The 27,788-nt window shown below is 52.4% G+C and overlaps 1 protein-coding gene across 1 annotated transcript in view; it reads left to right on the forward strand.

Moving 5' to 3' along the window:
* Window positions 1-27,788, forward strand: part of Myo15a (myosin XVA) — a 52,593-nt gene that overhangs the window by 15,188 nt on the left and 9,617 nt on the right. The window contains exons 16-58 of the mRNA XM_070026785.1: window positions 320-445; window positions 702-779; window positions 1,598-1,746; window positions 1,865-1,910; window positions 2,501-2,625; window positions 3,125-3,242; window positions 3,509-3,684; window positions 4,717-4,801; window positions 5,439-5,492; window positions 5,589-5,670; window positions 5,748-5,878; window positions 6,927-7,022; window positions 7,992-8,227; window positions 9,762-9,943; window positions 10,222-10,294; window positions 10,473-10,664; window positions 11,490-11,674; window positions 11,761-11,855; window positions 12,581-12,701; window positions 12,825-12,892; window positions 12,972-13,049; window positions 13,240-13,420; window positions 13,551-13,677; window positions 13,990-14,095; window positions 14,249-14,321; window positions 14,910-15,031; window positions 15,240-15,299; window positions 15,765-15,840; window positions 16,187-16,302; window positions 16,394-16,512; window positions 17,197-17,338; window positions 18,504-18,615; window positions 18,703-18,777; window positions 19,395-19,573; window positions 20,138-20,253; window positions 20,448-20,520; window positions 21,003-21,075; window positions 21,302-21,375; window positions 21,623-21,705; window positions 22,342-22,472; window positions 23,628-23,722; window positions 23,948-24,025; window positions 25,765-25,861. Coding sequence (XP_069882886.1) covers window positions 320-445; window positions 702-779; window positions 1,598-1,746; window positions 1,865-1,910; window positions 2,501-2,625; window positions 3,125-3,242; window positions 3,509-3,684; window positions 4,717-4,801; window positions 5,439-5,492; window positions 5,589-5,670; window positions 5,748-5,878; window positions 6,927-7,022; window positions 7,992-8,227; window positions 9,762-9,943; window positions 10,222-10,294; window positions 10,473-10,664; window positions 11,490-11,674; window positions 11,761-11,855; window positions 12,581-12,701; window positions 12,825-12,892; window positions 12,972-13,049; window positions 13,240-13,420; window positions 13,551-13,677; window positions 13,990-14,095; window positions 14,249-14,321; window positions 14,910-15,031; window positions 15,240-15,299; window positions 15,765-15,840; window positions 16,187-16,302; window positions 16,394-16,512; window positions 17,197-17,338; window positions 18,504-18,615; window positions 18,703-18,777; window positions 19,395-19,573; window positions 20,138-20,253; window positions 20,448-20,520; window positions 21,003-21,075; window positions 21,302-21,375; window positions 21,623-21,705; window positions 22,342-22,472; window positions 23,628-23,722; window positions 23,948-24,025; window positions 25,765-25,861 — 4,804 coding nt within the window. The remainder of the gene's footprint in view (window positions 1-319; window positions 446-701; window positions 780-1,597; window positions 1,747-1,864; window positions 1,911-2,500; window positions 2,626-3,124; window positions 3,243-3,508; window positions 3,685-4,716; window positions 4,802-5,438; window positions 5,493-5,588; window positions 5,671-5,747; window positions 5,879-6,926; window positions 7,023-7,991; window positions 8,228-9,761; window positions 9,944-10,221; window positions 10,295-10,472; window positions 10,665-11,489; window positions 11,675-11,760; window positions 11,856-12,580; window positions 12,702-12,824; window positions 12,893-12,971; window positions 13,050-13,239; window positions 13,421-13,550; window positions 13,678-13,989; window positions 14,096-14,248; window positions 14,322-14,909; window positions 15,032-15,239; window positions 15,300-15,764; window positions 15,841-16,186; window positions 16,303-16,393; window positions 16,513-17,196; window positions 17,339-18,503; window positions 18,616-18,702; window positions 18,778-19,394; window positions 19,574-20,137; window positions 20,254-20,447; window positions 20,521-21,002; window positions 21,076-21,301; window positions 21,376-21,622; window positions 21,706-22,341; window positions 22,473-23,627; window positions 23,723-23,947; window positions 24,026-25,764; window positions 25,862-27,788) is intronic.

Genomic DNA, 27,788 nt, shown 5'->3' on the forward strand with positions numbered 1-27,788 from the left:
TAGCTTCCTAGAAGAGGTGACCTGGGATTGGGCCTCAACTGCAGATCATGAAGCACAGGACAAGATGGCAGTGGGAGGGCACCGGCGGCTGGACTAGCAAGAGGCAGCTGGGAGCAGATTCAGCAGCATAGGACCCACTGAGACTTTGATGCTTAGATAAGGCAGCTGTTCTAAAACAGGGATGTGGACTACCATGGAAAGCTGTAGGTGGTTCCTCTCCAGCACCCACCAGGGAGCAGTCAGGGCTGGAGAATTTAACACCAGGCTGGGAACAAGTGCCCAGGCCCGCTGATCACCCCCCTGGCCCTGCCACCCACAGGCCACAGATCACACATTCCTGCAGAAGTGCCACTACCACCACGGCGCCAATCCACTGTACTCCAAGCCCAAGATGCCCCTGCCCGAGTTCACCATCAAGCACTATGCCGGCAAGGTCACCTACCAGGTGAGCGCTGAGACAGCCTGGCCGCAGGTGCTATGACTTCTCCGTAGGATGAAGACAATACAACCTGGTCCCAGCCATGCATACCTGTTTCAGTCCTGTGACTGTTACACAGTCCTTGCTGTGTAACCTTGGGCAAAGAGGCGTTGGAAACATGCCGCTACTGTGTTATCCAGATACCCTGCTTCGAGACTACACAGAGTAGGGATGAAGGTAAGCAAGGCCCAGCTTCCACCACACTACGGGTCCTCTTTCCCAGGTGCACAAGTTCCTGGACAAGAACCATGACCAGGTGCGCCAAGACGTGCTGGACCTGTTTGTGCGAAGTCGCACTAGGGTGAGCATACCTGGCCTCCACTGGGTGTCCCCTGGCCCCAGCCCCGCCCCCGGAGGCTCCTCCCCTGGAAGTGACCTTTCCCAGTGTGGCCCCGCCTCTGTTGCCACACCCATTTCCTCTTGGCTGCACCCCCAAACTGGGTTCCTTCTGCTAGTGCGAGAAATGGGAAGGTACCTACCCTGTTCTCTCTTTAGTATACCCCAGCCGGGGGCCAGGATCTGGCCCCACTCCCAACCGGGATCCTGTACCCACCCTGCCTTGCCTTGCCCTATCAGTTCCAGTTCCACCATCCAGGCCCCGCCTCCAATTGGGCCCCACCCCAACTATCCAAGCCCTGTTTCCCCACCCACCGTTCCTGGCACGCCCTTTTTATTGCTTGCTTATTCCTGCCTATTCAAGCCAGCCTTGTTCTCTGCCTGCTTACTGGGCATGGGCCAAGTTGTTTGTCCAGAGCCCTCTCCAGTGTGACCATGAGGCCTGCAGAATGCTAGCAGGTCTTGAAGGTTTTGCAGGGTCCCATGTCCCAGCCCCACAACTGGTCAACAAGCAATGATTGCATGTTCCTCAGAAGGAGTGGGAAAACACAGTGTCATTATGAGTGGCCCCTAGGAAGCCTTGAGACCCTATGTTGTGAACCCCGCAGGCTCTGATGGCACAGAGGGCAGAGTCTCATTGTTTCTCAGATTTCTTCAGTCCAGGGACTTAGCTCTGTTTTCTCTCTTCCCTCATTCATCTCGTTGGACCATACAGCTCTGTTTTCCCTGTGGTCTCTTGTCTCCAACGCTTTGCCTTGTTCCTCTGTGCTGCCATCCCCCCAGGTTGTGGCCCACCTCTTCTCCAGCCATGCTACACAGGTTGCCCCTCAGCGCCTGGGCAAGAGCAGCTCTGTTACCCGACTCTACAAGGCGCACACAGTGGCTGCCAAGTTCCAGCAGTCACTCCTGGATCTGGTGGAAAAGATGGAGAGGTGGGTAGGGCAAGGGGACAGACGCCTAGCCTCCCCTTCAGTCCACACTATGATACTCAGTAGGTGAACACCTTCCTTTTTTAAGGTTTCACATCTCCTTCCCCCTGCCCTTGCCCAGGTGCAACCCCTTGTTTGTGCGTTGCCTGAAGCCCAACCACAAGAAGGTAAGAGCCAAATTTTTGATTGTGCTGTGTGACCATGAGAAAGTGGCTTGACCCTTCTGGACCTCCATTGAAAGTGCCTTGGTGGGCTGGGTGCTGGTGGCTCCTGCCTGTAATCCTAGCTACTCATGAGGCTGAGATCTGAGGACCACAGTTCAAAGCCAGTCCAGGCAGGAAAGGCCATGATACTCTTAGCTCCAATAAAACTACTCAGAAAAAGTCGAGCCGGGCACCAATGGTTCATGTCTATAATCCTGGCTACTCAGGAGGCTGAGATCTGAGGATGGCAGTTCAAAGCCAGCCCAGGCAGCAAAGTCCATGAGACTCATCGCCAATAAACCACCAGAAAGCCGGAAGTGGTGCTGTGTCTCAAGTGGTAAAATGCTCGCCTTGAGCTGAAGAGCTGAGGGTCAGTGCCCAGGCCCAGAGTTCAAGCCCCAGAACCGACCAAAAAAAGAAAAAGAAAAAAAAAGTCTAGCAATGACAAATAGAAGCTCAGGGACAGTATCCAGTATCCTGAGTTCAAGCCCCAGGACTGGCAAAAAAAAAAAGTGCCTGGGTGAGCCAATGATCTTCTCTGGCCATCCCTCCAGGAGCCCGGTCTCTTTGAACCAGATGTAGTGATGGCACAGTTACGCTACTCAGGGGTACTAGAGACTGTACGGATCCGCAAGGAGGGCTTTCCAGTGCGGCTGCCTTTCCAGGTGTTCGTTGACAGGTACCTTTGTTTGGATAGCTCCTAGCCTCGTGCACCTTACCTAAGCCCCCATAGCCTTAGGAAGCTACAATCCAGGACCTGTCATGCCAGGTACAGCCTGCTCAGGCTGTACACTATAAGACATATTCTGTTACATGATAAATACATTTATTGTTTTGCCTTTCCTCCCCCTTCCCGCATCTCCCCTCCTTCCCCCCCCCCAGTTTTATTATGTCTATTGAGTCCATAGAGGGGTCATTTTAATGGGTATTCTGACAAGTTTCCAGCAGATGGCAGTGAGTGTCTTGTTCTGCTGAAGTCACTTATTAGAATTTTCTGACATCCAGTAGTCTTGAGGACAGAGGGCCTGCCACTCTCTAATGAGGTACTCTAAGTGGAGCCACCAGCTGGGACTGGACCTCCTAGACATCGAATTGCTGTGGGATCCTGGAGTCATGCGTCTCCCGGGGTTGAACTGATGACCTCAGGCTGAGTTAGGAGCACCCCTCCCTCCCCCCAGGTTCCGCTGTCTGGTCGCCCTGAAACACGATCTGCCCGCTACTGGGGACATGTGTGTGTCGGTGTTGAGCCGCCTGTGTACAGTCATGCCAAACATGTACCGCGTTGGGGTCAGCAAGGTGTGTCCTACCTCACAGTCAGCCCTTTAGAGACCCCAAGTTCAGGAATGTTCCATTCCTGTCCCCAAACCAATCCAGTGGACCATCAGTGCCACTTCCAGACCTTTGTCCAAGTGGCTCCTGATGCCTGGGTACCATCACCCCTGTGTTCACAGCTTCCGACTCCTTCCAGCCCAGCCCCGGCAGGCTGCCTGGTATCTGGGGAGGGCAAGCCCCCTCCAGACTCCCGGCTCTGACTTATCTCCCACCTGCTCCCCTGCTCTCAGCTGTTTCTTAAGGAGCACCTGCACCAGCTGTTGGAGAGCATGCGCGAGCACGTACTGAACCAGGCAGCCCTCACCCTGCAACGCTACCTGCGTGGCTTCTTCATTCAGCGCAGGTTCCGCTCCCTGCGCCGCAAGATCATCTTGCTTCAAAGTCGGGCCCGAGGCTACCTGGCCAGGTGCGGGTCCCTTGGGGCCCTAATGGGTTTGGAAAGTTCTGAACTCAGAGGTATGCAAGCTGAAAGGGCCTTGCAGTATGGAAGATCAGAGTCTCCGTCTCTGCTTTTCTTTTTTTTCCCTCCTTTCCCCCCTTTCTCACTTCCTTCCTTCCTTCCTTCCTTTCTTCCTTCCTTCCTTCCTTCCTTCCTTCTCTCCCTCCCCCCTCCCTCCTTCCTTCCTTCTTTCCTTCCTTCCTTCCTTCCTTCCTTCCTTCCTTCCTTCCTTCCTTCCTTCCTTCCTCAAACCCCCTCTCCTTACACCTTTTGTTCTAGTGCTGGCGCTGGGGTTTAAACTCAGGTCCTGGGCTGGGAAGGTGGCTCAGTAGTAGAGCGCTTGCCTTGCATGCATATGAGGCCCTGGGTTCGGTTCCTCAGCACCACATAAGCAAAAAGCCAGAAGTGGTGCTGTGGCTCAAGTGGTAGAGCGCTAGCCTTGAGCTGAAGAGCTGAGGGACAGTGCCCAGACCCAGAGTTCAGGCCCCATGACCGACAAACAAATAAAAATAAACTCAGGTCCTTGCACTCTTACTTGGCTTTTTGTGCTCATGGCTGGCATTCTTCCACTTGAGCCACAGTTCCACTCCATTTCTGGCTTTTTGCTGGTTAGCTGGAGATTATGGCTTTGAACCTCAATCCTCAATCCTCAGATCTCAGCCTCCTGAGTAGCTAAGATTACAAGCACGAGCCACCAGAGCCCAGCTTCCATCTTTGCTTTTGGATACTCTTCCTCCATCTCCACACCCTCTAGACTGATGGGTGGGGATTCAGCTGAGAGGGACTCCCCCCCCTACACCTTCTCAGGGACCCCCGCACTATGATCTGATGGGAAGCACCCAATTGGCACAAGGTTAATCCAGACCGTACTGCTTGATTTGCTGTGTGGCTTTGATCAAGTGGCTGTCCTTAAGATCCAGTTTTCCTTTGTGCCAAAGTCCCAGAGGCACCTCTACCTGTAGCCCCAATCCTTGATCATCCCCTTCCCCCCCCCCCCAGACAACGCTACCAGCAGATGAGGAGGAGTCTGGTGAAGTTCCGCTCCCTGGTACACACCTACGTGAACCGCCGTCGCCATCTGAAGGTATAGTCTTGGGGCTGGGACACCACAAGGTGAGGCAAGCCCTTAGCAGCCAGGAGACGCCTGCTGGCCTCAAACAGTCCCCAGCCCCAGTCTCTCCTCCACCACTACTGAGCTGTGTGAGCTCAGGCTCCTCTGTAGCCTCAGTTTCCCCATCTGCCTTTGGTAGCCAGAAAGGTTGCATGTGAGCATCTACCCTGGTGCTGGGATCCTGATGGGGGCTTCAATAACCTGAACGTCCTAGAAGTGACCTGGATCTGGATCTTGAGATTAGTCTCGGCCCAATGGCACATCAACCAACCACCAAAGACGCAAGCCATCCCCAAAGCATGGAAAACCCCATGTAGTGTAAACGTTTCAGCGCAATGCAGGTTCTATTATGTGACAGTGGAAGGATTTCTGTTGCATACACTCACCTACTTGCTAGCAGTTTTCCTCCTGTGTCTCTATCCCTTTTGCTGCTGTCTTTTTTTTTTTTTTTTTTTTTGCTCCACCTCCCTCCTGTCCATTCCCTGTCTCTCTGGCCACATCTCTGCCTCCATGTACCCCCGTCAAGTGGGGCAGTAGCCTCCTGATGACAGGATGCTACCCTTGCTTTTTGTGCCCGCCCTGCCCGCCCTGACCACCTGCTGTCCTGCAGCTGAGGGCAGAGCGGAGGCGCCGGGTGGAGGAGGCACGGCTGCGGGAGCAGGAGGTGGGTGTGGAGGCTGGGTGGCAGCAAGGGACAGGGAGGGAGGCTGGCAGGGGGGATGTATGGCATCTGTGTCCTCACTCCTTGTCATTTCTCTAGGAGCTGAGCAAGCGGGAGGTGGTGGCTGTGGGACACCTGGAAGTGCCCGCTGAGCTGGCCGGGCTCTTGCAAGCAATAACAAGTATGTCAGCTCAGGACAGTAGGGGAAGGCAATGGGGACAAGGGCACCCAGCCACCACAATGTGTCAACCTCCACAGGCCTCAGGTTGACCAGCGCACCACGAGTGGCCCCCGTACGGACTCCCCGGCTCCAGGCTGAGCCTCGTGTCACACTGCCCCTTGATATCAACAACTACCCCATGGCCAAGTTTGTCCGGTGCCACTTCAAGGTAAGGGTTTCATAGACCAGAGGTGGGCCCTGACCACTGGCATCTCCTGCTGGGTGCTGGTAACGTACTGTTAGAAACAGCTTGGGATGTTGGTTTATCGTGTAGGAATAAGGACACTAACTTGAAAGGAACTTGGCAAGGTGAAGTTTACTTCTGTAGAAAGGTGCTCCATCAGTCAAAAATCTGGTGAGCAAACACAAAGAGCAGGCAGGCTGCTCCCTTTTTGTCCCTAACCCAAAAGGCCCCACAACTCTTCTCAGACTGGCTGAGCTCAGGTTCACAATCTACAAAAGGAGATGGCTTAATGAACAGGCTACAAGCAAAATTCAAGGAGCTTCTAACAGAATGTCTCAAGTTAAATGCAGCAGGATGGGCTGGGAATATGGCTCAATGGTAGAGTGCTTGCCTAGCATGCATGAAGCCCTGGGTTCGATTCCTCAGTACCACATAAACAGAAAAAGACGGAAGTGGCACTGTGGCCCATTGTGGTAGAATGACAGCCTTGAGGGGGGGAAAATGCTTAGAGACAGTGCCCAGGCCCTGAGTTCAAGCCCCAGGACTGGCAAAAAAAATGGCTGAGATCCCAAAAATTGCAGCTTAAGACCAGCCTGAGCAGAAAAGTCTGCAAGATTCCACCTCCAAAATAAAGAGCACATAACTGGTCTAGAAGCATGACTAGGTGGCAGAGCACCAACCAAGCAATTTCAAGGCCCTGAGTTCAAACCCTGGTAGTTCCAAAAACTAAAGAACTGGAAAATCCTCCTTGAGCAGCCTCCTGTCGGGTGGGCATATACCTCTTAGTAGCTGAATCATGGGACATGTGGGGGAGGAGGGGCGTCTAAGAAGACCTCACAGCATTTGGGGGGCATGGGTAGGGCTCACCAGTCAGTCTGGAAATACTTCAGAAATTGGGTAACTGCAAGAACCACACAAATCTACCCTGCTCCTATATCCTGCTTGGGAAATGGGCTGGATGTACCTGTTAGTCCTAGTGCTAAGTCCTCATGTGCCTATTCTGTGTCCCTCTGTGTCTACCTATGTCCCCAAGGAGCCTGCCTTTGGGATGCTGACTGTGCCCCTGAAGACATCCCTCACACGGCTGCCAGCTGAGCATTATGCAGAGGCTGTGAGCATCTTCAAGCTGGTATGGCATTGACCAAGCCCATCCTTGTAGTTTAACGCTGCCCCTGAGCCAGGCTGTGAGGTCCCCAGTGCCAGATCCTGAGTCTCTATAAGCCTGGCTCATGAGCACCAAGCCTATTCGGGGAAGGAGAGACTTTTATATTAGTGAGGGAATCTGTCCTGCTGATCTAGCCTCACTTCCTTTTTCCCTTCCTGGAAAAAAAAAAAAAGATTGCAATCTCTTGAAGAACTCCCGAGTAGTTTCTGAGCCTGTCCCAGGAGCACCAGGAGCAGAGGAAAACACAGGGCTGGGGTGAGGGTAATCAGAGAGGACTGCCTGGAGGAGGGACACTGGAGCCAGAAGAGAGTTTGCCAAGCAGGGAGAGTAGAGCAAACAAAGAGGAAGTCCCTGGTCAGAACAGAGGCAAGAGGGCAAGGGAACCATGCCAGCAAGGTGCGGGTCACAGACCCCAAGCTCTCACTTTACCCTGAGAGACAAGAGGGCCTGGGAGAGAGAGGGTAGAAACTGAATGTTGGGAAGGGGCCTAGAAGGGGCTGCATAGGACCAAAGAAAGTTTATGAGCAGGAAAGGAAGCAGCATATACTTCGGATCTTACCTTCCCTGCCATTAGAGTGACCTGCCTGGTCATTTGGCAGTTATGTTGATATAAAGGGACTTCCTTATCAATTTTTCTTGAGTGTGTTCCAGTCCTATGGCTAGAGCTCTACCACTGGAGCCACAGTTCCACTTTCAGTGTTTTGGTTAAGTAGAGCTAAAAGCCTTCTCATGGACTTTCCTGCTATGTCTGGCTTCAAGCTGTGATCCTCATATCTTAGCCTACTGAGTAGCTAGGATTACAGGTGTAAGCTACTGGTGCCCAGTGACAGAGGAACTTTTATCTAGGCAGGGAGAGAGAGACTTTTGTGTAGGAAGGGAGACCCACAGAAGGAATGGGAGAGGGATGCATGGTAAAGTCTGTTTGTGGCCCAGATCTTGCGTTTCATGGGTGACCCCCACCTGCATGGCGACCGGGAGACTGTCCTTGGGAACTACATCGTGCAGAAGGGATTGGTGTCACCTGAGCTGCGGGATGAGATCCTGGCCCAGCTGGCCAACCAAGTATGGCGCAACCACAATGCCCACAATGCTGAGCGGGGCTGGCTGCTGCTGGCGGCCTGCCTCAGTGGCTTCACACCTTCCTCACGCCTGGACAAGTTCCTCCTCAAGTGAGTGGGACTAGGAAGGGGCAGACACAAGGGGAAGGTCAGGCCCGGAGGGCATTTCCAGGTGGAAGGCGGCTTAGGCCTTAGAAGTGGCCAAGGGCTGAGTAGTCTTCCCAGTGAGCCTGGAATGGGAAGAAAAGCAGGGAGAGGAAGAATCAGGACAGACTGGATGAAGGACGTGGGGAAGCTGGAAACGTGCATTGAGCTCTTTAGTCTTAGAGTATAGCAGAACACTAGGAACATGGACAGTCAGGGTTCAAATCACAGTACAGCTGTGTGACCTCAAGCAAATTACTTCGCCTCTCTGGACATCACCCATAAAATGAGGAGGATGATAGTAACTATGTCATAGGCTATTATGAGGATGTAAAGGGTGAATAAAGCCATCATGCCCGGTCAATGCCAAGTAGGCATTACCACGTGATGATAACGCTATGGCCCTGCTGTTGGGCGAGACCAAGAAGAGGAGCTGGGTTGGAGTCTGGCTCTGTTGTGCAGCCTGGGGTCCAGTACTGCCCTTCTCTGAAACTGTTTCTCCTCTATAACTCAGGGATGGTAATAGCCTCCATCTGATAGGGTGGCTATGAGCTAGAGGGTGTTCAGACCCGCCCTCAGCAGGTATCCACGCCTTAGTCTTGTGGCAGCAGGGCAGGGCTTCTGCCTGCTGGTCTGGGCCTTCCTTTGTCTGTGGGCTCTGGCTCCCTCATAGCAGGCGGGAGGCACGAGGAGGGCTTGCCTGGAAAGGACAGGCTCATTGGTCCTGGATGTGGTTGAACCTCACAGCCATCTCTCATGTGAATGAAAACTAGAAAGCAAGACTAATGTGGGCAGATCACTCAGGACTGCCTGAAGAAAGGAGGAGGGCAGAGTTCCCCAGGTCAGGTGCTTTCCCACCTCTGGCTTCAGACTCTACTCTGACAATGAAATTGTGCTGCAATAATTGGGGCCTTCTTGGGCTATATTTGAATGTCTGTGGTGGCCTGTGATACTTCTGAGCTAGCCTGGGATCTTTTCAGTTTGGCTATGGACTCTGGGATAGTTTGAGATCCTTTTCATTTCCTTCCTTCCTTTCTTTTTCTTTGTTTCCTTCCTTCTTTCTTTTCTTTTCTTTGGCAATACTAGGGTTTGAACTTAGGACCTTGCACTTGCTAGGCAGGTGATCGCTCACTTGATCCATACTCCCAGCCCTTTTTTTTCTTTAGTTATTTTTCAAATGGTGTCTCATTTTTGCCCAGACCAGATTGATGCACAATCCAGAGCAGATGGAATGACAGGAATGTACCACTATACCAAACTCTGATTGGTTGATACAGGGTCTCACAAACTTTTGCCCAGGCTAGCCTCTGATCTCTGTCTCCCAAGTAGCTGAGATTACAGACATGAACCACTGTGCCCAGCCTGAGATCCTTTTATGGGCTAGCCTTAGAACTCTATTTCTAGGCTTTGGGCCCCTTTAATGAATTCACCTGAGGCCTAGAGCTGTAGCCTAGCCTAGGCTAGCTTGGGCCTCCCTCAGACTCCAACTCCCACCCATCAGGTTTGTGTCTGATTATGGACGGAATGGCTTTCAGGCTGTGTGTCAGCACCGCCTCATGCATGCCATGGGCTGGGCCCAGCAACAGGGCTCAGGGGCTGCCCGCACCTTCCCCCCAACCCAGCTTGAGTGGATCACTATCCATGAAAAGGCCAGCATGGCACTGGACGTGAGCTGCTTCAATGGTATGCTGCCTCATCCTGCTCTCCTGCCAGCCTCCCTTCCCCCTTCATAAAGGGGCAGCGTGGGTCTATGGGAGCCAGGGGAGGTGGTGGGGCAGGGGAGGGGCCTGCAGGGAAGTCAGTGTGTTGAGCTGGAAAGCCCGGTAGTGAGGGTGCATATACAGGCTCCAGAACAAGTTTAAGAATCCAAAGGGAGATGGAGGAGCAAGGAGCAGGCCCAGAAGCCAGCAAGACGGGCCTGCAGTTGATCTATACTGAGCTCAACACCTGCTACATCCCAGGTGACCACATTTCCTGCCCAGTGCACTCCTGGAGTACAGGGGAAGAGGTGGCTGGAGACATTCTGAGACACAGGTGGGCTTCTAGAACACCCTACCCAGCTCCCCCTTAAAGCCTAGGAAGAAGGGAGGAAGGAACAGGGGGCCACATCCTCAAGGGGGTGGTCTTAGAGGATTACTCTGATCCCAGGGACTCCCAGACCATGCCCAGTGGCTTCATCTCTCATTCTTATTCCTCCATACGCTGTCACCAGGGGGCTGGCTGACGGCTGGCGGGGCTGGACAGTAGCCATGAAGAATGGACTGCAGTGGACGGAGCTGGCTGGCCATGACTACGTGCTCGACCTAGTGTCGGACCTGGAGCTACTCAGGGACTTCCCGAGACAGAAGTCTTACTTCATCGTGGGCACAGAAGGGCCTGTGGCCAGCAGGGGAGACCCCAGAGTGTATGTAGCTAACCAACCTAACCCTCACAAACAGCTTCCTCCTCCCCCTCTCCCCCTACCTCACCCCCACCATGACCTACCTGTCCCAGCTGCTGCGCCAGGCTGACTTCTGAGGGTTTGCTTAGTTATGTGTTTAATGCTGGTCCTGGAGCTTTGAATTCAGGACCTTGCACTCTTGTTTTTGTTTTTGTTTTTTGTTCGGTTGTGGGGCTTGAACTCTGGGCTTGGGCGCTGTCCCTGCGCTTTTCAGCTCAAGGCGAGCACTCTACCACTTGAGCCACAGCACCACTTCTTCTGGTTTTCGAGTGGTTTTATTGGAGATAAGAGTCTCATGGACTTTCCTGCCCGAGCTGGCTTTGAACTGCGATCCTCAGATCTCAGCCTCCTGAGTAGCTAGGATTACAGGTGTGAGCCACCGGCGCCCGGCCCTTGTACTCTTGTTTAGCTTTTATTGCTCAGGGCTGGGGCTCAACTTCTGACTTTTTGCTGATTAATTGGTGATAGGCATCTCATGGCCTTTTCTGCCCCAGCTTGGCTTCATATTGTGATCCTCAGGTCTCAGACTCCTGAGTAGCTGGGATTGCAGGCATGAGCCACCAGCACCTGACTTTTGTTTTGTTGAATGGAGGTCTTGCTATGTTGTCTAGGCAGGCCCCAAACTCCTGGGCTCAAGTGATCCTGTCCCCTTACACTCCAGAGTAAGTGGCATGAGCCACTGTGTCTGGTGATCCTATCTCTTAAGTGGAGAAAGTCACAATTCCAGGGGAAGAGGGTTCTGAGCCGGATCCCTGGAGATCAGCTGCTGTATGCTCCCCTCTCCCCCAGGGTGTTTGGGAGCTGGGACTCTGATGAAGACACACCTATTAGGCCCCAGCCCCAGAGTCATGCACACCGAGCACCTGACTCCGATGGGTACTGCAGCCACAATGAAGCCAGTGCAGATGGAGAGACTGAGACCCAGAGAGGGGCGGCAACCCACCAAGATCAGCCAGCCGTGGCTGCTGTCTCTGGTAGGAAAGGAACTTGGGGGAGTGTTGGGGTAGGAACCAGCAGGAGAACTGGACTTGACTTTATGTGCTTCCCCCTCCCCCACTAGACATGGACAGCCTGGGAGAGCCCATTGTGCCCCCCAGGGGGCTGGACTGCTACCTGGACAGCCTCTTCGACCCCGTGCTGTCCTGCGGGGATACGGTAGGGATGGGGTTGGGATGACCGTTGGGACTTTCGACTGACTTGGTGTGCACACACCAAGGCCCAGAATGACACAGGAACTTCTCACAGCCAGGACTGCGGGCCGTGTGTCCCATCTGGGTCTCGGCTGGGAACAGGAAAAGCCTGGGCTCTTCTAGGGCAGCTGGACATATTCCCAGATGCCCTGTAAGAACCCAGGGCTAGAAGTCAGACTTTTGTCATGTCCTCTGATGGAAGCCGGCCCTCACTTTGTGGGGGGGTCCTAGATCTTAAGAGCACCCCCATGAGGCCCTGGGCAAAAATACAGCCCTCTTTTTTTTTGGGGGGGGGTCCGGTCGTGGGGCCTGAACTCTGGGTCTGGGCGCTGGCCCTCAGCTCTTCAGCTCAAGGCTAGCACTCTACCACTTGAGCCACAGCGCCACTTCTGGCTTTTTTCTTTTTGCTTATGTGGTGCTGAGGAATCGAACCCAGGGCCTTGAGCATGCAAGGCAAGCGCTCTACCACTGAGCCACCTTCCCAGCCCACAAATACAGCCCTCTTTGAGGCTCTGTTGACTACTCTGTGGCAGGGTTTGGGGCTAGAAGCTGGGGGTGGGGGGGAATAGGTCGGACTGAGTAAAAGCAGGGCATAGAGTAGACGCTTGGTTGGGGGTGGAGGAAGGTGTCAGGTACCTGTTACCATGGTCCCTCAGGAGAACAGCAGTGAGTCTGTCATTGCTCTTCCAGGAACTGGAGAAGCCAACAGCCATCGCTTACCGCATGAAAGGTGGAGGCCAGCCCAGCGGAGGCAGCAGCAGCAGTACTGAGGACACCCTCAAGAGACCCCCAGAGCCCAAGCCAAAGCCAAGTCAGTGCCTCCTCAGGGTGGCTCTGGGGTTGGGGAGAGGTGTGAGAAGAAGGCGGGCAGGAGGGAATTTTGACTTCCTGCCTATCCAGTGCCTATCTATGCCCCTCTGACTTGTACCCTCAGTCCCAGGTCTGGATGCCTCTACGCTGGCTCTGCAGCAAGCCTACATCCACAAACAAGCCGTGCTACTGGTGAGTGACGGGGGAGGGGAACACCAGCAGGAGGGAGGGCCGTGATAGACCTCCCTGGTCACCCACCCCCTCTCCTCAGGCCCGAGAGATGACGCTGCAGGCCATGGCGCTCCAGCAGCAGCCCCTGAGTCCTGCCCCAAGACCCTTGCCCCCAGAGGTGAGCTGGGCCCACCCAAGGTGAGGGGTTGTCTAGAGATGGCAGCCATGATGGACTGCTGTGCTGCTCCAGGGCATCATTGTACCTCTCTGAGCCCAGGAGCCCCACGGTCCACCTTGAGAAGATTCAGGGTCCTTGAGAGCAGGCTAGTTTATTCATGGTGACCTACCTCATGTCCTGCTTTTTGCAGAAGCCCTTAGCTCCAGAGGCCCGGCCGAAGTTTGTAGGTACCGGCCCCCCAGCCAAGCCTGTCCTCCTGCGCCCCTCTCCACAGCCCTTGGCCTCAGTCCCTCCAGCCAAGGCCCCAAGGTCCCCCACCAAACCTGTGGCTGTCCCCATTCTAGCTCAAGACCAGGCCTCTCCAGAAAACAGTGAGTGACCACCCCAGTATGGAGGATCGGGGCGGGGTGGGGGCTTCCCAGGCAGGATTGGGGGTATGTGACTGTGGCTTTGTGGCTTTATTCTGCACCCAAACTTCACCCCTTACCCCTTGGCCCACAGGTTCCTCAGAGCTGGTCCGCTACTCTACGCTCAACTCTGAGCATTTCCCGCAACCCACACAGCAGATCAGGAACATTGTCAGGCAGTACCAGCAGCCCCCCCGGGGAGGCCGTCCCGAGGCCCTCAGGTGGGCACCCGCCTGCCCCCCACGCCTCCCACGGGCTAGTCCCTGCTATTTCTCACAGAGCCCTAGCCAGCTCCTTCCGCCAGGGGCCATGTATGCCAATGAGTCCAGATGAGCCCTAGGGGAAAAGAGAGGCCAAGGCTGGATGGTCTTACTTGTGCGATGTGACCAGTCTCTGCTTTTCTCTGGGTTTTACTTTAGAATTAGGTGGGGGAAACAGAATTTAGCAGACATCCTCCCCCCCCCCCCGCCCCATCCTTGTGGTGGGGACAGAGAGATGATTCAGTGTCCAATCCATCATGTTTTGCCTGCTAGGAAGGATGGTGGGAAGATGTTCATGAAGCGACCAGACCCCCATGAGGAGGCACTGATGATCCTAAAGGGGCAGATGACTCACTTGGCTGCAGCACCTGGCACTCAGGTGAGGGTAGGTAGGGATGGGCCCAAAGGACAAAGATGTGGCTTTGGAAACAGTTCCCCCCACCCCCCCACTACCCCTACGTCCGATCAGCTGTGGCCCTGCTGCTGGCTGCTTCACAGGGCTCACCTGAATACTCTGTTTGGGGTTGGACAGGTATCCAGAGAGGCGGTGGCCCTAGTGAAGCCAGTGACCAGCGTCCCAAGGCCATCCATGGGGCCCACTCCAGGTGAGGGCTGGGAGGGAGGGGTGAGCAGACAGGAGTCCCGGAATATGAGCAAATCTGTGAGCACAGGGGAGACTGTGTGTGTGGATGACATTGTTCGATGTCCCTAAGCCCATGAATATATGTTATGTGGATGCTAATGTCATAGTACTAACACTTAAATCATCTACTTAGGCCAGGCCCACCCTGCTGTCCTTTATTACGACTAAAACCCAGCAGCCTGCTGCTGTCCCTTTGCCCAGACCGACCCCTCTGTCCATACAACCTTCATGCTTGGTCCCTTCTCGTCATCCAGGTATTGGTTCAAATGCCACCTCTTCAGGGAGGCTTGCTTAGACCACCTGGACAGAAGGCATATCAGCCCCACCTCCCCCCAGTCTTCTTTCCTGAATCATCCTGTCATACTTCTGTCCTAGCTCCTAGCACTAAGAGCTTTGGGTTTCCCAGCATAGGCTGTAAGCCATGAATAAAGGGCTGGGTTTATGAGTGAGCCCGTGAGTGGTTAGACAATCTGCCCTCTGTTCCCTCCTAACTGGCCTTACCTCTTCCACTTGGTCCTGAAATGCCTTTCTTGTCCCGTGCTCTCACCAGTGCTGCCTTGTCGGTCACTGGAGCCCCCAGAGGAACCTGTGCAGACACAGCTGCACCGTCCCTTCAACCCCAACTTCTATGGCTACCAGGACGCCCCCTGGCGGATCTTCCTGCGTAAAGAGGTACCAGGCCAAGCCCATCTGATGCACGGGCTGAATGAGGACCGAGGGGGTCCAGGAGAGCCCCAGGACAGACCCAGGAAAATGAAATATGTAGGGTTGAAGTTAGGAATGGAGTCAGTGCCAGGGGCAGGGCTGGTATAGAATAGGGATGCATCTAGGAGATGGGGCTAGGTACAAAGTGACACCTATTGAATCCCGATCCCTGCAGGTGTTTTACCCTAAGGACAGCTACAGCCACCCTGTGCAGCTTGACCTCCTGTTCCGGCAGGTGAGCCCCCTCTTCCTCTTTGGCTTTACTGTTCTCATCAGGACAATGGCCATCTACTCTAGTTGCACATTCTCTTCTGCAGTCTGGTTTGGGGACCTCAAAGGTGCAGAGTTCTCTTACTAAGTCTTCATTCCCATGATCAAGGTCACTGAACCCACAACTCAGTCTTACTTAGAATCCCAATTTGTCTAAGCTGAGGAAGGGCCCAGAAGTCAAGTCTGAGTTCTCCACTGGATAGTTAAGGAAATTGATACTTAGGAAGGTTAGGAAGGAGTATAAAGGTGAAGAGAGATGAGAAGGTTCTGGCAAGTGAGCTCTTTTTCTAGAGGTGACCCGGCTTACAGTTGACCGCAGTACTGCAGAATGGACCCTGCCCCCACCACTCCCTCTGACAGTCCAACCTGGGTTTCTCACTGAGCCACCTAGCTCCACCCTCCCAACGTGCATTATGGTCTGTTCCTGCAGATACTGCACGACACACTGTCTGAGGCCTGCCTCCGTATTTCTGAAGATGAGAGGCTCAGGATGAAGGCATTCTTTGGTATCTCAGGGATGAGGGGTGAGGGGAAGGGTGCTGATTGAGCAATTAGCCAGAGCTCTGGATGGCCCTTTTCTAGAGGGAGGCTGAGTGGACACAGCCATTTACATTTACCTCCACACATGCCCTTCCTTACTCCACTTCTGGCCTCTTCCATGCCTGGGTGCATGTTTGAGGTCAGCAATACCTGCTATGTAGATATACTCTGACCATCTTGTCCATCTCTGACTCTCAGCTTCCTGGGACAGATGTTGTTCAGATGTTTTCTTGCTAGTAGCAGCCTGTCTCCCAGATCTCCCTGACATGTGGGTTGGCAGAGGATCCTGACGAGACCTGGCCTCTATCTTAGCCCAGAATCAGATGGACACACAGCGGCCTCTGGTAACAGAGAGTGTGAAGCGGGCTGTTGTCAGCATTGCCCGAGACAGCTGGGAAGTGTACTTCTCCCGACTCTTCCCTGCTACGGTGCGAGGCCCCTGTCTGTGCCTCCCTGCCTGCCACAACACTCAGAGCTGAGGCTAAAAGGCCTCTCACCTGCCCTTCATCCTCACCCCAGGGTAGTGTGGGCACTGGTGTGCAGATCCTGGCTGTGTCCCACACGGGCATCAAACTCCTGCGAATGATCAAGGGCAGCCGGGAAGCCAGCGGGGAGCTGCGAGTTCTGCGTGCGTACAGGTGACCAGCACTTGGGTGTGAGTAGAGCTAGGGCACAGACTGGGGCTAGTGTTTTCTCATTCTGTCCAGAGCTGCTTACCAAATACCTATGATGTGTCCAGCTCTGTGCCAAGTCTTATTAGAGATGGAAAACGGAGGCTTAGAGAAGTTGCCTGTCTCTAGTCACATAGACAGGAAGTGATTGAGCTAGGAGCCCATTAACCTTCCTTGTCTCTCACAATTACATACTAGCCCTACTTTCAGAGCTCTGTGCAGGGAGGTAGAGGACAGGGGGGAATGCTGAGTCCCAAGACAGCTGGGAGAGGAGCCAAGCTCTATCTAGAGTCTTTACTGAGTCCCCAGACTCTGTCCCTGCTATGGTCCCTTTTGTCTCTTCCAACATGGTCAGGAAGAGCCTTCATCACCAGTTGAATGAAAGCTCCTTGCTTTGGAAGTTGGAGAGAATTTGCTCAATGAATCACAGATTTGTATGGGCAAAATCTGAGAGGTTGGAGCATTGGTTCAAAGAGTGGTAGGAGATGAGCAGAATCCACACACCAAAGGCCAGAGATGGAGGCAGGCAGTCCCAGGGTAGGGCTGGGCTTTGGGAGATGGGACAGAGTAGGATCAGAAGGAACACAGTAAGTAGGGGAGGACATCACTCTAGTGGGGGGTAATGCCCTCATACCACTTCCCACCCTTCAGCTTTGCAGATATCCTGTTTGTGACCATGCCCTCGCAGAACATGCTAGAGTTCAACCTGGCCAGTGAGAAGGTCATCCTCTTCTCAGCTCGAGCTCACCAGGTCAAGACTCTGGTAGATGACTTCATTCTGGAGCTGAAGAAGGTAAGGACTGCGCCCCCCACCCCCCCGCTGCCTGGAGCCATGGAGACACACACACACACGCACACGCACACGCACCCACACACACACACAGATATCCCAGCACAGTGCACTCTATACTCTGTGTATGTGTCTGTGTGTGTGTCTGTCTGTCTGTCTGTCTGTCTATGTGTCTCAGGATCTGCTGAATTGGTAGACATCAGCATACTTTTTCAGGTTAAATCTTTTAGCCAGCAGGCCTCTCCTGCTTCTGCCTGTTCCTTCAGCACTTACCCATATCTGGCCTCAGCAGTATGGCCTAGCACCTCCTCTAAGCTCCTGGAAATGGTCCCACCACCACAGTACTGCTGCAACTCTGTCTCTGTCCATCCCCAGCCCTGACTAGGCAGCCCCTGGCCTAAGCATCTGTCTGGGAGACCTCAGAGTGGGAATGTAACTGCAGTTTTTAAACCCCAGGCCCAAACTCCAGCCACTCGCCCTTAAAGAGAAGGTGGTAAAAGGTAGAGAAAGATTTATTATATGGCAGCCATGGGAAGATAGTACTTCATTTTATCTTTAGCCAGCTTTAGGTTTTATAGACAAAGAACTAAGGGTAAGTGGGGAGGGTATGTAGAATTATTAAACAGCCCTGGTCAAAGAATTGTCTGGTTGATCATTACTTCGGTCCTTATTTTGGGAGGGGTCCAGAGAGGTTGTTATTGCTGTCATCACTAGTCAGGATAAACATTATTGCTTGGGGATTGTCTGTCCTGAGGAAGCTCTGTTATTCTTTAGGGGTGGTTTATGTCCTCATAAAGATGTATTGATTAGTGACAAATCTCATCCTTCCCAGTGATTGCAAAGTGACTACAGAGAGAATGGCTTAGAGCACAGCAATATACAAAATGGTGGCAGGGACACTAAGTTTTTCACCTCTTTTTAGCCACTTTATCAACCCAGTAAAAGCAGAATTTGGGTTTGGTGGGTAAGGCACCAGTGTGCCCTGACATCCATTTCTGTAAAAGTGAGAGGCCTTGCAAGGCTTTTCCTGGAAAGCCTTTCCCTCTTCTGGCTAGAGATAGTCCCTTCCATGAGGCCTTGAGGAGGATGGGAGGACTGGGAGGAGCTCTGAGCCTCTGGGAGGAGAACTAAGGCACTGCAGTCCCTCACCTTTTCCTGGTGGTCTCAGGATTCTGACTATGTGGTTGCTGTGAGGAACTTCCTGCCTGAGGACCCAGCGTTGTTGGCCTTCCACAAGGGTGACATTATCCATCTGCAGCCCCTGGAGCCACCTTGTGTGGGTCAGTGCCACGGGAGGGTGGTAAACCAAAAAAGGAAGGCTGGTGGAGGGGCTTCCCAAGCAAATGTTGATAGAGCCTGTCCCACAGGCTACAGCGCCGGCTGTGTGGTCCGAAAAAAGGTGGTGTACCTGGAAGAGCTCCGGCGCAGAGGCCCTGACTTTGGTGGGTACACTGGGGATATCCCACAGGGCTCATCTACACACACTGTAGATGAACAGTGAGCCTGGAAGCCTAGGGCTGGTGGTAGAGTGATTGTCTAGCTGTGGGAGGCTCTAGGTTCAAACAACTCCAGTGCCACATACACACAAAAAGAAGCCAAAAACTTTGGACTGGCCAGGCGCCAGTGTCTCACGCCTGTAATCCTAGCTACTCAGGAGACTGAGATCTGAGGATCACAGTTCAAAGCCAGCCAGGGCAGGAAAGTCCGTGAGACTCTTATCTCCAACAAACCACTAGAAAACGGGAAGTGGCCCTGGCATGGCTCAAATGGTAGACTGCTTGCCTTGAGCTGAAGAACTGAGGGACAGTGCCCAGGCCCAGAGTTCAAGCCCCACAACTGACAAAAAAAAGAGACAACTTTGGACTGAAGTCTATGGTTCAGTGGTAAGAGTGCTTGATTTGTGTGCCTGAGGCCCTGAGTTCAACTCTAGCACCAGGCAACACAAAAAAGGTTCCATCGCATGAGATCTCAGAACTCTAGAGAGGGATCAAAGAGCTACCTGAGTGCCTGTAAAGGGTCCCTTTTGTCCCAAAGGAACAGACCCTTACTTCTCCCTTAGGCTGGAGGTTTGGGACCATCCACGGGCGCGTGGGCCGCTTTCCTTCGGAGCTGGTGCAGCCTGCCGCCGCCCCTGATTTCCTGCAGCTGCCAGCTGAGCCGGGCAGGGGCAGGGCTGCCGCGGTGGCTGCTGCTGTGGCTTCTACAGCTGCAGCCCGAGAGGTGGGCCGCAGGAGAGAGGTGAGGCTGATGGGAGTCGAGGCTGGGCTGATGAGGCGAACCCAGTAAAGGGGGAGGCGTTGCTGCCAGGTGATGCGACCAAGGTCAGCCAAGAGTGTGGCCAGTCCTGGAACAGGACACGCTGGATGTGTGACCCGTGTGCGTGGTGCGTGTGGTGGCCAAATGCGGTTAGGGAAGGGTGACAGTCAGCTGGTTGCAACCAGAGAGCGATGGGGTCCGAAGACCAACCTCAGCCAGGCAGTAAGTGTGGTGGGTTGGAATGAGGCGGGGCCCTGTGGGTGGGTCGGGCTTGCAGAGTGAACCCGGGAAGGGGAGGGGGGCGTCTGGTCAAACGAAGGAGCGAGGGGCGGGGTCCACTGCGACGAGGCAGCCAACCCCACGCACGGGGCGTGGCCTATGGCAAGGAGGCGGAGTCAGGCATGATTGGAGGAGACACACGGGACGGGTCGCGGCTGCTTGCCTGAGTCCTGATGGTCTGGAAGGGGTTACCTTGAATTAGCCCGGGCAGGAGAGCAAGATGGGGGAGTGGCCGAGGAACTGGCCGATGGGGTCCTTTTCCCACAGGGTCCCCTAATCAGGGCACGCTCCGCCGACCGTGGGGAGGACCCCTTGGCTCCCCCACCATATACAATGCTCGAGTTTGCACAGAAGTATTTCCGAGACCCTCAGAGGCGATCTCAGTGAGTGATGATCCCAATCCTGTTTCCTATATTCTTTGGGGCTTCTTGCAGCCCTCTTAAGTTTCTGGTTGACGGGCAAGAAGGCCCCACTTTTGGTGGGATGAGAGACCGTTTATTGTGAAGACGCCTCCAGGAGAGGTCCCAGAAAAGACTAGGAGGCAGGACTGGTCAGCAGCACACACTTCCTTTTGCAGGGATGGCCTCAGGCTGAAATCCAAGGAAGACCGGGAGTCCAGAACCCTGGAGGACATGCTTTGCTTCACCAAGGTGTCCAGTCCTGAACATCAGTTTCTCCATCTGTAAAACAGTGATGCAAGATCCCTGGGACAAATAACTCTGTCTTTTGTGACACCCTCTAGCTCTCAAGACCTGTGGGCCAGATTATCCCCAGGAGCATATTTATCTGGTGTTGAGTTTACTTTTCCTATTGTGGTGTGGGCCCTTCTGTCAAAGTGCAGCCTGGAAACTCTGGCAGGTGGCTCACACCTGTAATCCTAGCTACTCAGGCAACTGAGAGCCCGAGGATAGTGTGATTCAAAGCCACCTTGGTCAGAGAAGTCTGTAAGACTCCATTTCCAAAATAATAGCAAAAAGCAGAACTGGAAGCATCACTCAAGTGGTAGAGTGCCAGCTTAGCAAGCTAGAGGTTCTGAGTCCAAGCCCTAGTAGAGGGAAGGGGGAAGGAGGACAGCCAAGAAGCAAGATATGGCCCTCTTCTGTTATAACACGGCCCCTCCCTCCCCTCACAGACACCACTCCAGGAATCACTTATTGAATTCAGTGACAACAGCCTCAACAAAATGGCCACTGACATGTTCCTAGGTATGTGTGTTGGGGGCACACTGTGGAGTGTATCACTGTGGGAACCCTGCTTGTCCCCTCTCCTCTCTGGTGCTTAAATTCTTCCCCTCCTCAAACTCAGACATTGGACATTCAGAAGATGACTGTGGCCGCAACCTCCCAGGGAGGGATTGGACCCTGGGGCTCCTGGGGTAGGCAGCTGGGGTGGGAGGAGTCCATCACCTAATAGGACGAGTCTTTCCTGCAGCTGTCATGAGGTTCATGGGAGATGCTCCACTGAAGGGCCAGACTGAACTGGATGTGCTCTGTACCCTCCTGAAGGTCAGCACAGATGATTATGTCCCATGCTCCCTTTCTTGTTCTGTGGCTCAGTTTCCCCATTTGTCAGCCAAGGTAGCCAGACATGGGTTTGGGAAGCTTCTTTGATAACCCAAAGGGAAATGAGGAGTGGGCCACAGAGAGAAGGGATGCCTGCCGTATCTTCAAGTAGTCCTCCTGTTCTTTTGTACCCGGAATGTGGCATAGCTTCTGGTATGACTTTGGCAAATGACTGCCTACCTTCTTTCAGTTTTGTGAGGACCATGAAGTCATGCGAGATGAGTGTTACTGCCAAATTGTGAAGCAGATCACTGACAACAACAGTTCCAAGCAGTGAGTCATCTGGACCTTCCCCCACCCACCCACCCACAGTGTCCATGTTCAGCCTTCCTCACATCTTCCCTATTCACATATTCTTAGGATCGTTTGGTCTGGGACACACCATTTTCGCTCACTGGGCTTTAGTTCCCTTATCTGTGAAGTGGCAATCCTAAGGCCTAAATTCAAATTCTTGGATACAATGACAGAAACCCAATTCAGGGCTGGTTAATAGAGGGAAGTTGTTGATTCAAACAACTGAAAAGTCAGTGGCTTCAGGCATACTGGATCCAGGTATCCTTAGGAAGCATGCTTTTTCCATCTCCTGGTCCTGCTTTTCTCTGTGTTGACTTCATCCCAAAGCAGTCTCTCTCATAGCTTAGCAATGTGTTAGCTCTGGTAATCATTTCTCCAGCTTAACAAACCCAAGGAAAGCAAGAATGACCCAATATTTGCTGCAGAGATCCCCATATCCAGCTTTATTGGTCCCTTTGGTCACATGCTCATCCTTGACCCAAGAAAAATGGATGAAGGATACATCGTGCTGATTGGTTAATACCTGGTGTGAATTCTAGTTGGTCATCTTATGCTCATCCCCAAGCCAGGTGCCATGGCCCTCTGTGAAGTGACCTCATGTATGTGTGCTCCTAGGGATAGCTGCCAGCGAGGCTGGAGGCTGCTATACATTATGGCCGCCTACTACAGCTGCTCTGAAGTCTTCTACCCTCACCTCATCCGCTTCCTCCAACATGTGAGCTGGACCCCAGGCCTGCCTTTCCAGGGTGAGAAGCCCATGAGTCGGGATTATTTGCCTAGGACTATATGCCTATTACATGGGGGCAGAGCAGGCACCCACAGGCACCCAGAAAACCTGGCCTTTCAAAGGGGCCTGGCCCTAGGGCCCCTGGGGTAGGCAGCTGGGGTGGGAGGAGTCCATCACCTAACTAATGTTAACTACTCCCTAAACACTCATGGACATCCCAAGGAAATAGATGCCGTGGGTCATCTCGTGGTGGGTGAGGTTAGGGAAGGCCTCTTGGAGGAGGTTTGTGATTGTGTGGGAGGGATTTTCAGGTGGAGTGAGTGGTAGATACAAAGGCCCAGAGGTGGGAGTATGTAGCACAAAGGAGAAAGGGTGGAGGAGGTGGGGATGGTAGAAAGTGCTTCTCTGGCTGCTGAGACTCAGTCAGGATGTTCAGTGGACCCAAAGCCAGTGGCAAGGTTTTGCCTTTGCCCTTGGCAGTATGGAAGAAATGGGCTGATTCTTAGCCTTGTTTCCATAGCAACCCTGAGGACCCTAAGAAAAAAGCTAGAGCCCCTCTATCAGCCTATAGTAATGACAGCCACAAAAATATAAAGTAAATCATTTTCCTTGCCTCTGAATCATTCTTTGATTCAATTAACAAACATTCCCTGATCAACAGATAAATAAGCCCAGCTGCTCAAGGAAGGGCTCCCAGTTAGGGGAAGATAGCAAAATATACCCTAGAACTCTTGGCCTGAAGCAGGGTGAGAGTCTGGTTCACCTAGAGACATGGAGCACTAAAAGTAGGGCCACTGCACTGGGAACACAGGGGATCCTGGATGGGAGGCACATTGCATTGTCATGCCAGCCCAATCCTGGTAAAGACCAGCTGGGCAATAAATAGCTCAGAATCATAGCTGTTTCTAGGCTCATAGGTAGACCAGGGTAAGATGAGGCCATAACCACCTAGGGTATGGATTCAAATTCAGAGCTTAAACTCCAGTTCCATCCTGACCACGGCAAATCACTGCCCCTCACTAGCTCAGTGTCCTCAGATGTCAAAAGGAGGAAGGGTGAATACCTTTTGCACAGTTTGTGGAAAGAATACAAGGAGTTAATGGCTCGAGAAAGAGGAGGACTTTTATTCCCATTGCTGACCTTGGACAAGGCCTTGACTGCCTGCCCTCTACAGGGATCGCTAAAGCCTGTGAGCAGAACCTTCAGAAGACCTTGCGCTTCGGGGGTCGCCTGGAGCTCCCAAGCAGCATGGAGCTTCGGGCTATGTTGGTAAGTCTGGAGTGGGAGACACAGACCTGCCCATACCCTTCTCCCTCTGCCAGGGTGCCCTTCCTGCCTGGGGTGTGTGGATAGGTCCTGTGAGGTCCAGGTGCAGAAAGATCACTGTATGGGCATACCTGGGACCCCTTGGCTTGGGGTCTCCCATGAGAGGGGTCACAGCTTCCTGGATCCCAGGGCCCAGTCTCTCATCTCTGTCTTGCTCCCTACCCCTAGGCAGGCCGCAGTTCCAAGAGGCAGCTCTTTCTTCTTCCTGGAGGTCTAGAACGCCATCTGAAAATCAAAACGTGCACTGTAAGTGAGGGGGTGTCACTGGCAGGCAGGCATTAGAAGGTCAGGATCACCCCAGTCTTCAGGGGATGGTTGGGGTGGTTGGGGTGACTGGGTAAAGCCCAAGGATTCCTGAGGCCCTCATGGGGTCTCCCACAGCTCCACAAGGAGGAACTTACTGTTGAGCCTCCAGATCTGCCAATTTTTACAACTTCTGATTGAAAATATTTGGAGGGCTTGCATACATGAGGCCCTGGGTTCGATTCCTCAGTACCACATAAGCAGAAAAAGCCGGAAGTGGCACTGTGGCTCAAGTGGTAGAGCACTAGCCTTGAGCTGAAGAGCTGAGGGACAGCGCCCAGGCCCAGAGTTCAGGCCCTACCACTGACAAAAAAAAAATTACATCCAAACTGAACACATACAGATGTTTATGTGTGTGTGCATGCCAGTACTGGAGCTGGAATTCAGGGCCTGAGTGCTGTCCCTTACCTTTATTGCTCAAGACTGGCTAGAACTCTATCACTTGAGTTATAGCTCTACTTCCAGCATTTTGGGTAACTAATTGGAAATAAGTCTCATAGACTTATAAAAGTCTTGGGCTGAGTTGGGCTGGTTCCAAACTGTGATCCTCAGATCTCAGCATCCTGAGTATCTAATTACAGATGTGAGCCACCAGTGCCTGGCCTGATGTTTTCTTGTCACTATTCCCTAAACAATACAGGATAATAATGATTTGTGTTTTGTATGAGTGTGTAAGAGTGTGTGTTTGTGTGTGTGTGTGTGTGTGTGTATACACCCAGGCCTAAACTCTTACTTGATTTGTTGACTCATGACTGGCATTTTACTACTTGAGCTATATCTCCAGCCCTGGATGACAACTATTTATATAGCATTTACATTGTGTTAAGTATTATAAGGCACTGAAGAGATGATTTGAAGTCTATGGAAGAGCCCGGTGCTGGTGGTTCACACCTGTGATTGTAGTTACTTTGTAGCCTGAGATCTGAGGGATTGTAGTTTGAAGTTCAGGGAAGAAAAGTCTATGAGCCAGACACTGAGGATCACGATTCAAAGCCAGCCGAGGCAAGGAAGTCCATGAGACTCTTATCTCCAATAAACCACTCAGAAAACTGGAAGTCAGCGCTGTGGCACAAAAGGTAGAGTGCTAGTCTTGAGCTGAAGAGCTGAGGGACAGTGCCCAGGCCCAGAGTTCAAGCCCCAAGACCAACAACAACAAAAAAAGAAAGAAAAAAGAAAAGAAAAGCCTATGAGACTTTATTTTCAAAATAACTAGTAAAATGCCTGGTTGGAGGCACGGCTCAAGTAGTAGAGTGCCAGCCTCTACCTCATGTTAAAACCCCAATACTGCCTCCAAAATAAAAGCTACTGAAGGATGTGTGTAGATTCTATTCAAATACCATACCATTTATATAAGGAACTTTAGCACACTGGGATTCTGGTGTCTGCAGAGTGTCCTGAAACCAGTCCCCCATGGATATAAAGAGGTGACTATTTCTCAGAAGAACAAACCGAGCCTCTGAGAGGTTAAGACTCAGCTCAGAGTTATACTGTGAACAAGGGACAAAGACAGAATCAAAGGAAACAGAAACAGCATACTCTACACACATGAAGCTGATCCTCCAAGACCTTGGAGGTTGTGTGCTTCTGTGGCTCACCTGACAACTACACTCACTTCCTGGTTGGGCGAAGAGGCCAGAGGACAGGTCTGGCTGGCACAATCTTACCATTCCTGCCCTGCCCAGGTGGCCCTGGATGTGGTGGAGGAGATCTGTTCTGAGATGGCCTTGACACGTCCTGAAGCCTTTGATGAATATGTAATCTTCCTTGTCACCAATCAAGGTGAGCATTCCACAGGGCTAAACATGATGGCTCCTTCTCACTACAGGCTTTTGGCCATGTGGGGTCCTAGACCCAGTCTTGAAGGCACACTCTTTTCAGGGAGCCCTAGATCCCCATTTGGAAGAATCTTTATGTGTACTGAGCCCCTCAGCCTTTCCCTTACCCTGTTCTTTGTTTTAAATTAGTCTATTTCCCCTTCTAGACTAGGAGTTCCTGGAAGACAAGACCCTCTTTGATTCCTGTCTTTGTCCCTCAGGGCCTTTCCAGCCCTTCTTGGTAAGAGGACTCTGTCCTTAAGATCCTTGTATCCTAGGAAGCTTCATCCATAAGCCTAGCCTCCAGGAGCCTACAATGCCAGCATTTGCTCTAGACACTTTTGGTGCTACAAGGGCTGCCAAAGTTCTCACCAGGCTCTCTTCCCTGGAACTCCTGGAACCCAAGCGGACATCTTCCATCTGTGGCATGTATCCTCTAGGTCATGGCCTTGCCTCCCTCCAGCAACTCTTCAGCTCCTACCACCTCCAGCCAGCCCTCTTATGTCTTGGATCTTAGGGAGATGCCCTCAGCACTATCTGCTAAGTGCCAAGTTCAGCAGAGACATAGGGATGGGGGAAGGCATCTAAGAGATGGTCCTCATAACTGATTGCAGTTACTATGTGCCAGGCACAGTTTAAAACATGTAATACTATAAGCTGGGTGCTAGTGGCTCATGCCTGTGATCCTAGTTACTCAAGAGGCTAAGATCTGAGGATTGCAATTTGAAGCCAGCCAGGGCAGAAAAGTCCCTATGAGACTCTTATCTCAGCCTGGCAACAGTGTCTTGCCTGTAATCCTAGCTACTCAGCAGGCTGAGATCTGAGGATCATGGTTCAAAGCCAGCCCATGCAGGAAAGTCTGTGAGACTCTAATCTCCAATAAAACCATCAGAAAAACCAGAAGTGGTACTGTGGCGCAAGTGGTAGAGCACTCTCCTTGAGCTGAACAGTTGAGGGACAGTGCCCAGGCCCAGAGTTCAAGCCCCACAACCAAAAAAAAAAAAAGACTCCTATCTCCAATTAACCACAAGAAAATGAATTGGAGCTGTGGCTTAAAGTGATAGACTGCCAGCCTTGAGCAAAAAAGCTCCGGGACAGCTCCCAGAACCTGAATTCAGACCCCACGATGACCACCACCACCACCAATAGACAGATAGATAGATAGATAGATAAGATAAATAGATAGATAGACAGATAGATGTGTATACACACATATATATACACTATAATACTATAAACTCCTCTCTTTTTTGTAGTGCTATGGATCAAATCAGGGCCTTATACATGCTAGTTAAGGGTTCTACCACTGAGCTACACTATAATCTCTTAATTCCCACCACAACTGTATAGATTATTATCATTCCCACTTATGGATAAGGAAACCGAGGCCAAGAAAGGCAGTATTAGTTTCCTTGGCTGCTACAACAACATATCACAAACTTAGTGGCTTGCAACAACATGGATTTACCATCTTATAATTATTAAAGTCGGAAATCCTGGAATAAGAATGTGGTCAGGGCTGTGTTTCTCCTGTAAGCTGTTGGAGACAATCCATTTTCTTGCCCTTTTCACCTTCTAGAAGCTTCTCTTGTCTCATGGTACCTTCTTCCATCTGAAGGCAGCAGTGTAGAATCTTTCAATGCTTCTTCTCCTAGCTCTATCCCTGTACCTCCTCCTCTGACTGATTCTATCTGCCTCTTAGAAGAACCCTTGGATTAGGTATTAGGATGTGGACATCTCTGGGACCACAGAGGCTAAGTGACTTACCCAAGGTCACACTGTAGGGATGTGAAGAAGGCCTTCTAGTCAGTCTGCCTCATGCCAAGCCACCCTTCTTTTTTTTTTTTTTTTTTTTTTTGTCGGTCGTGGGGCTTGAACTCTGGGCCTGGGCG

The sequence above is a fragment of the Dipodomys merriami genome, unplaced genomic scaffold, assembly GCF_024711535.1.
Source record: "Dipodomys merriami isolate MVZ:Mamm:240054 unplaced genomic scaffold, mDipMer1.0.p SCAF_19, whole genome shotgun sequence".
NCBI lineage: Eukaryota > Metazoa > Chordata > Mammalia > Rodentia > Heteromyidae > Dipodomys > Dipodomys merriami.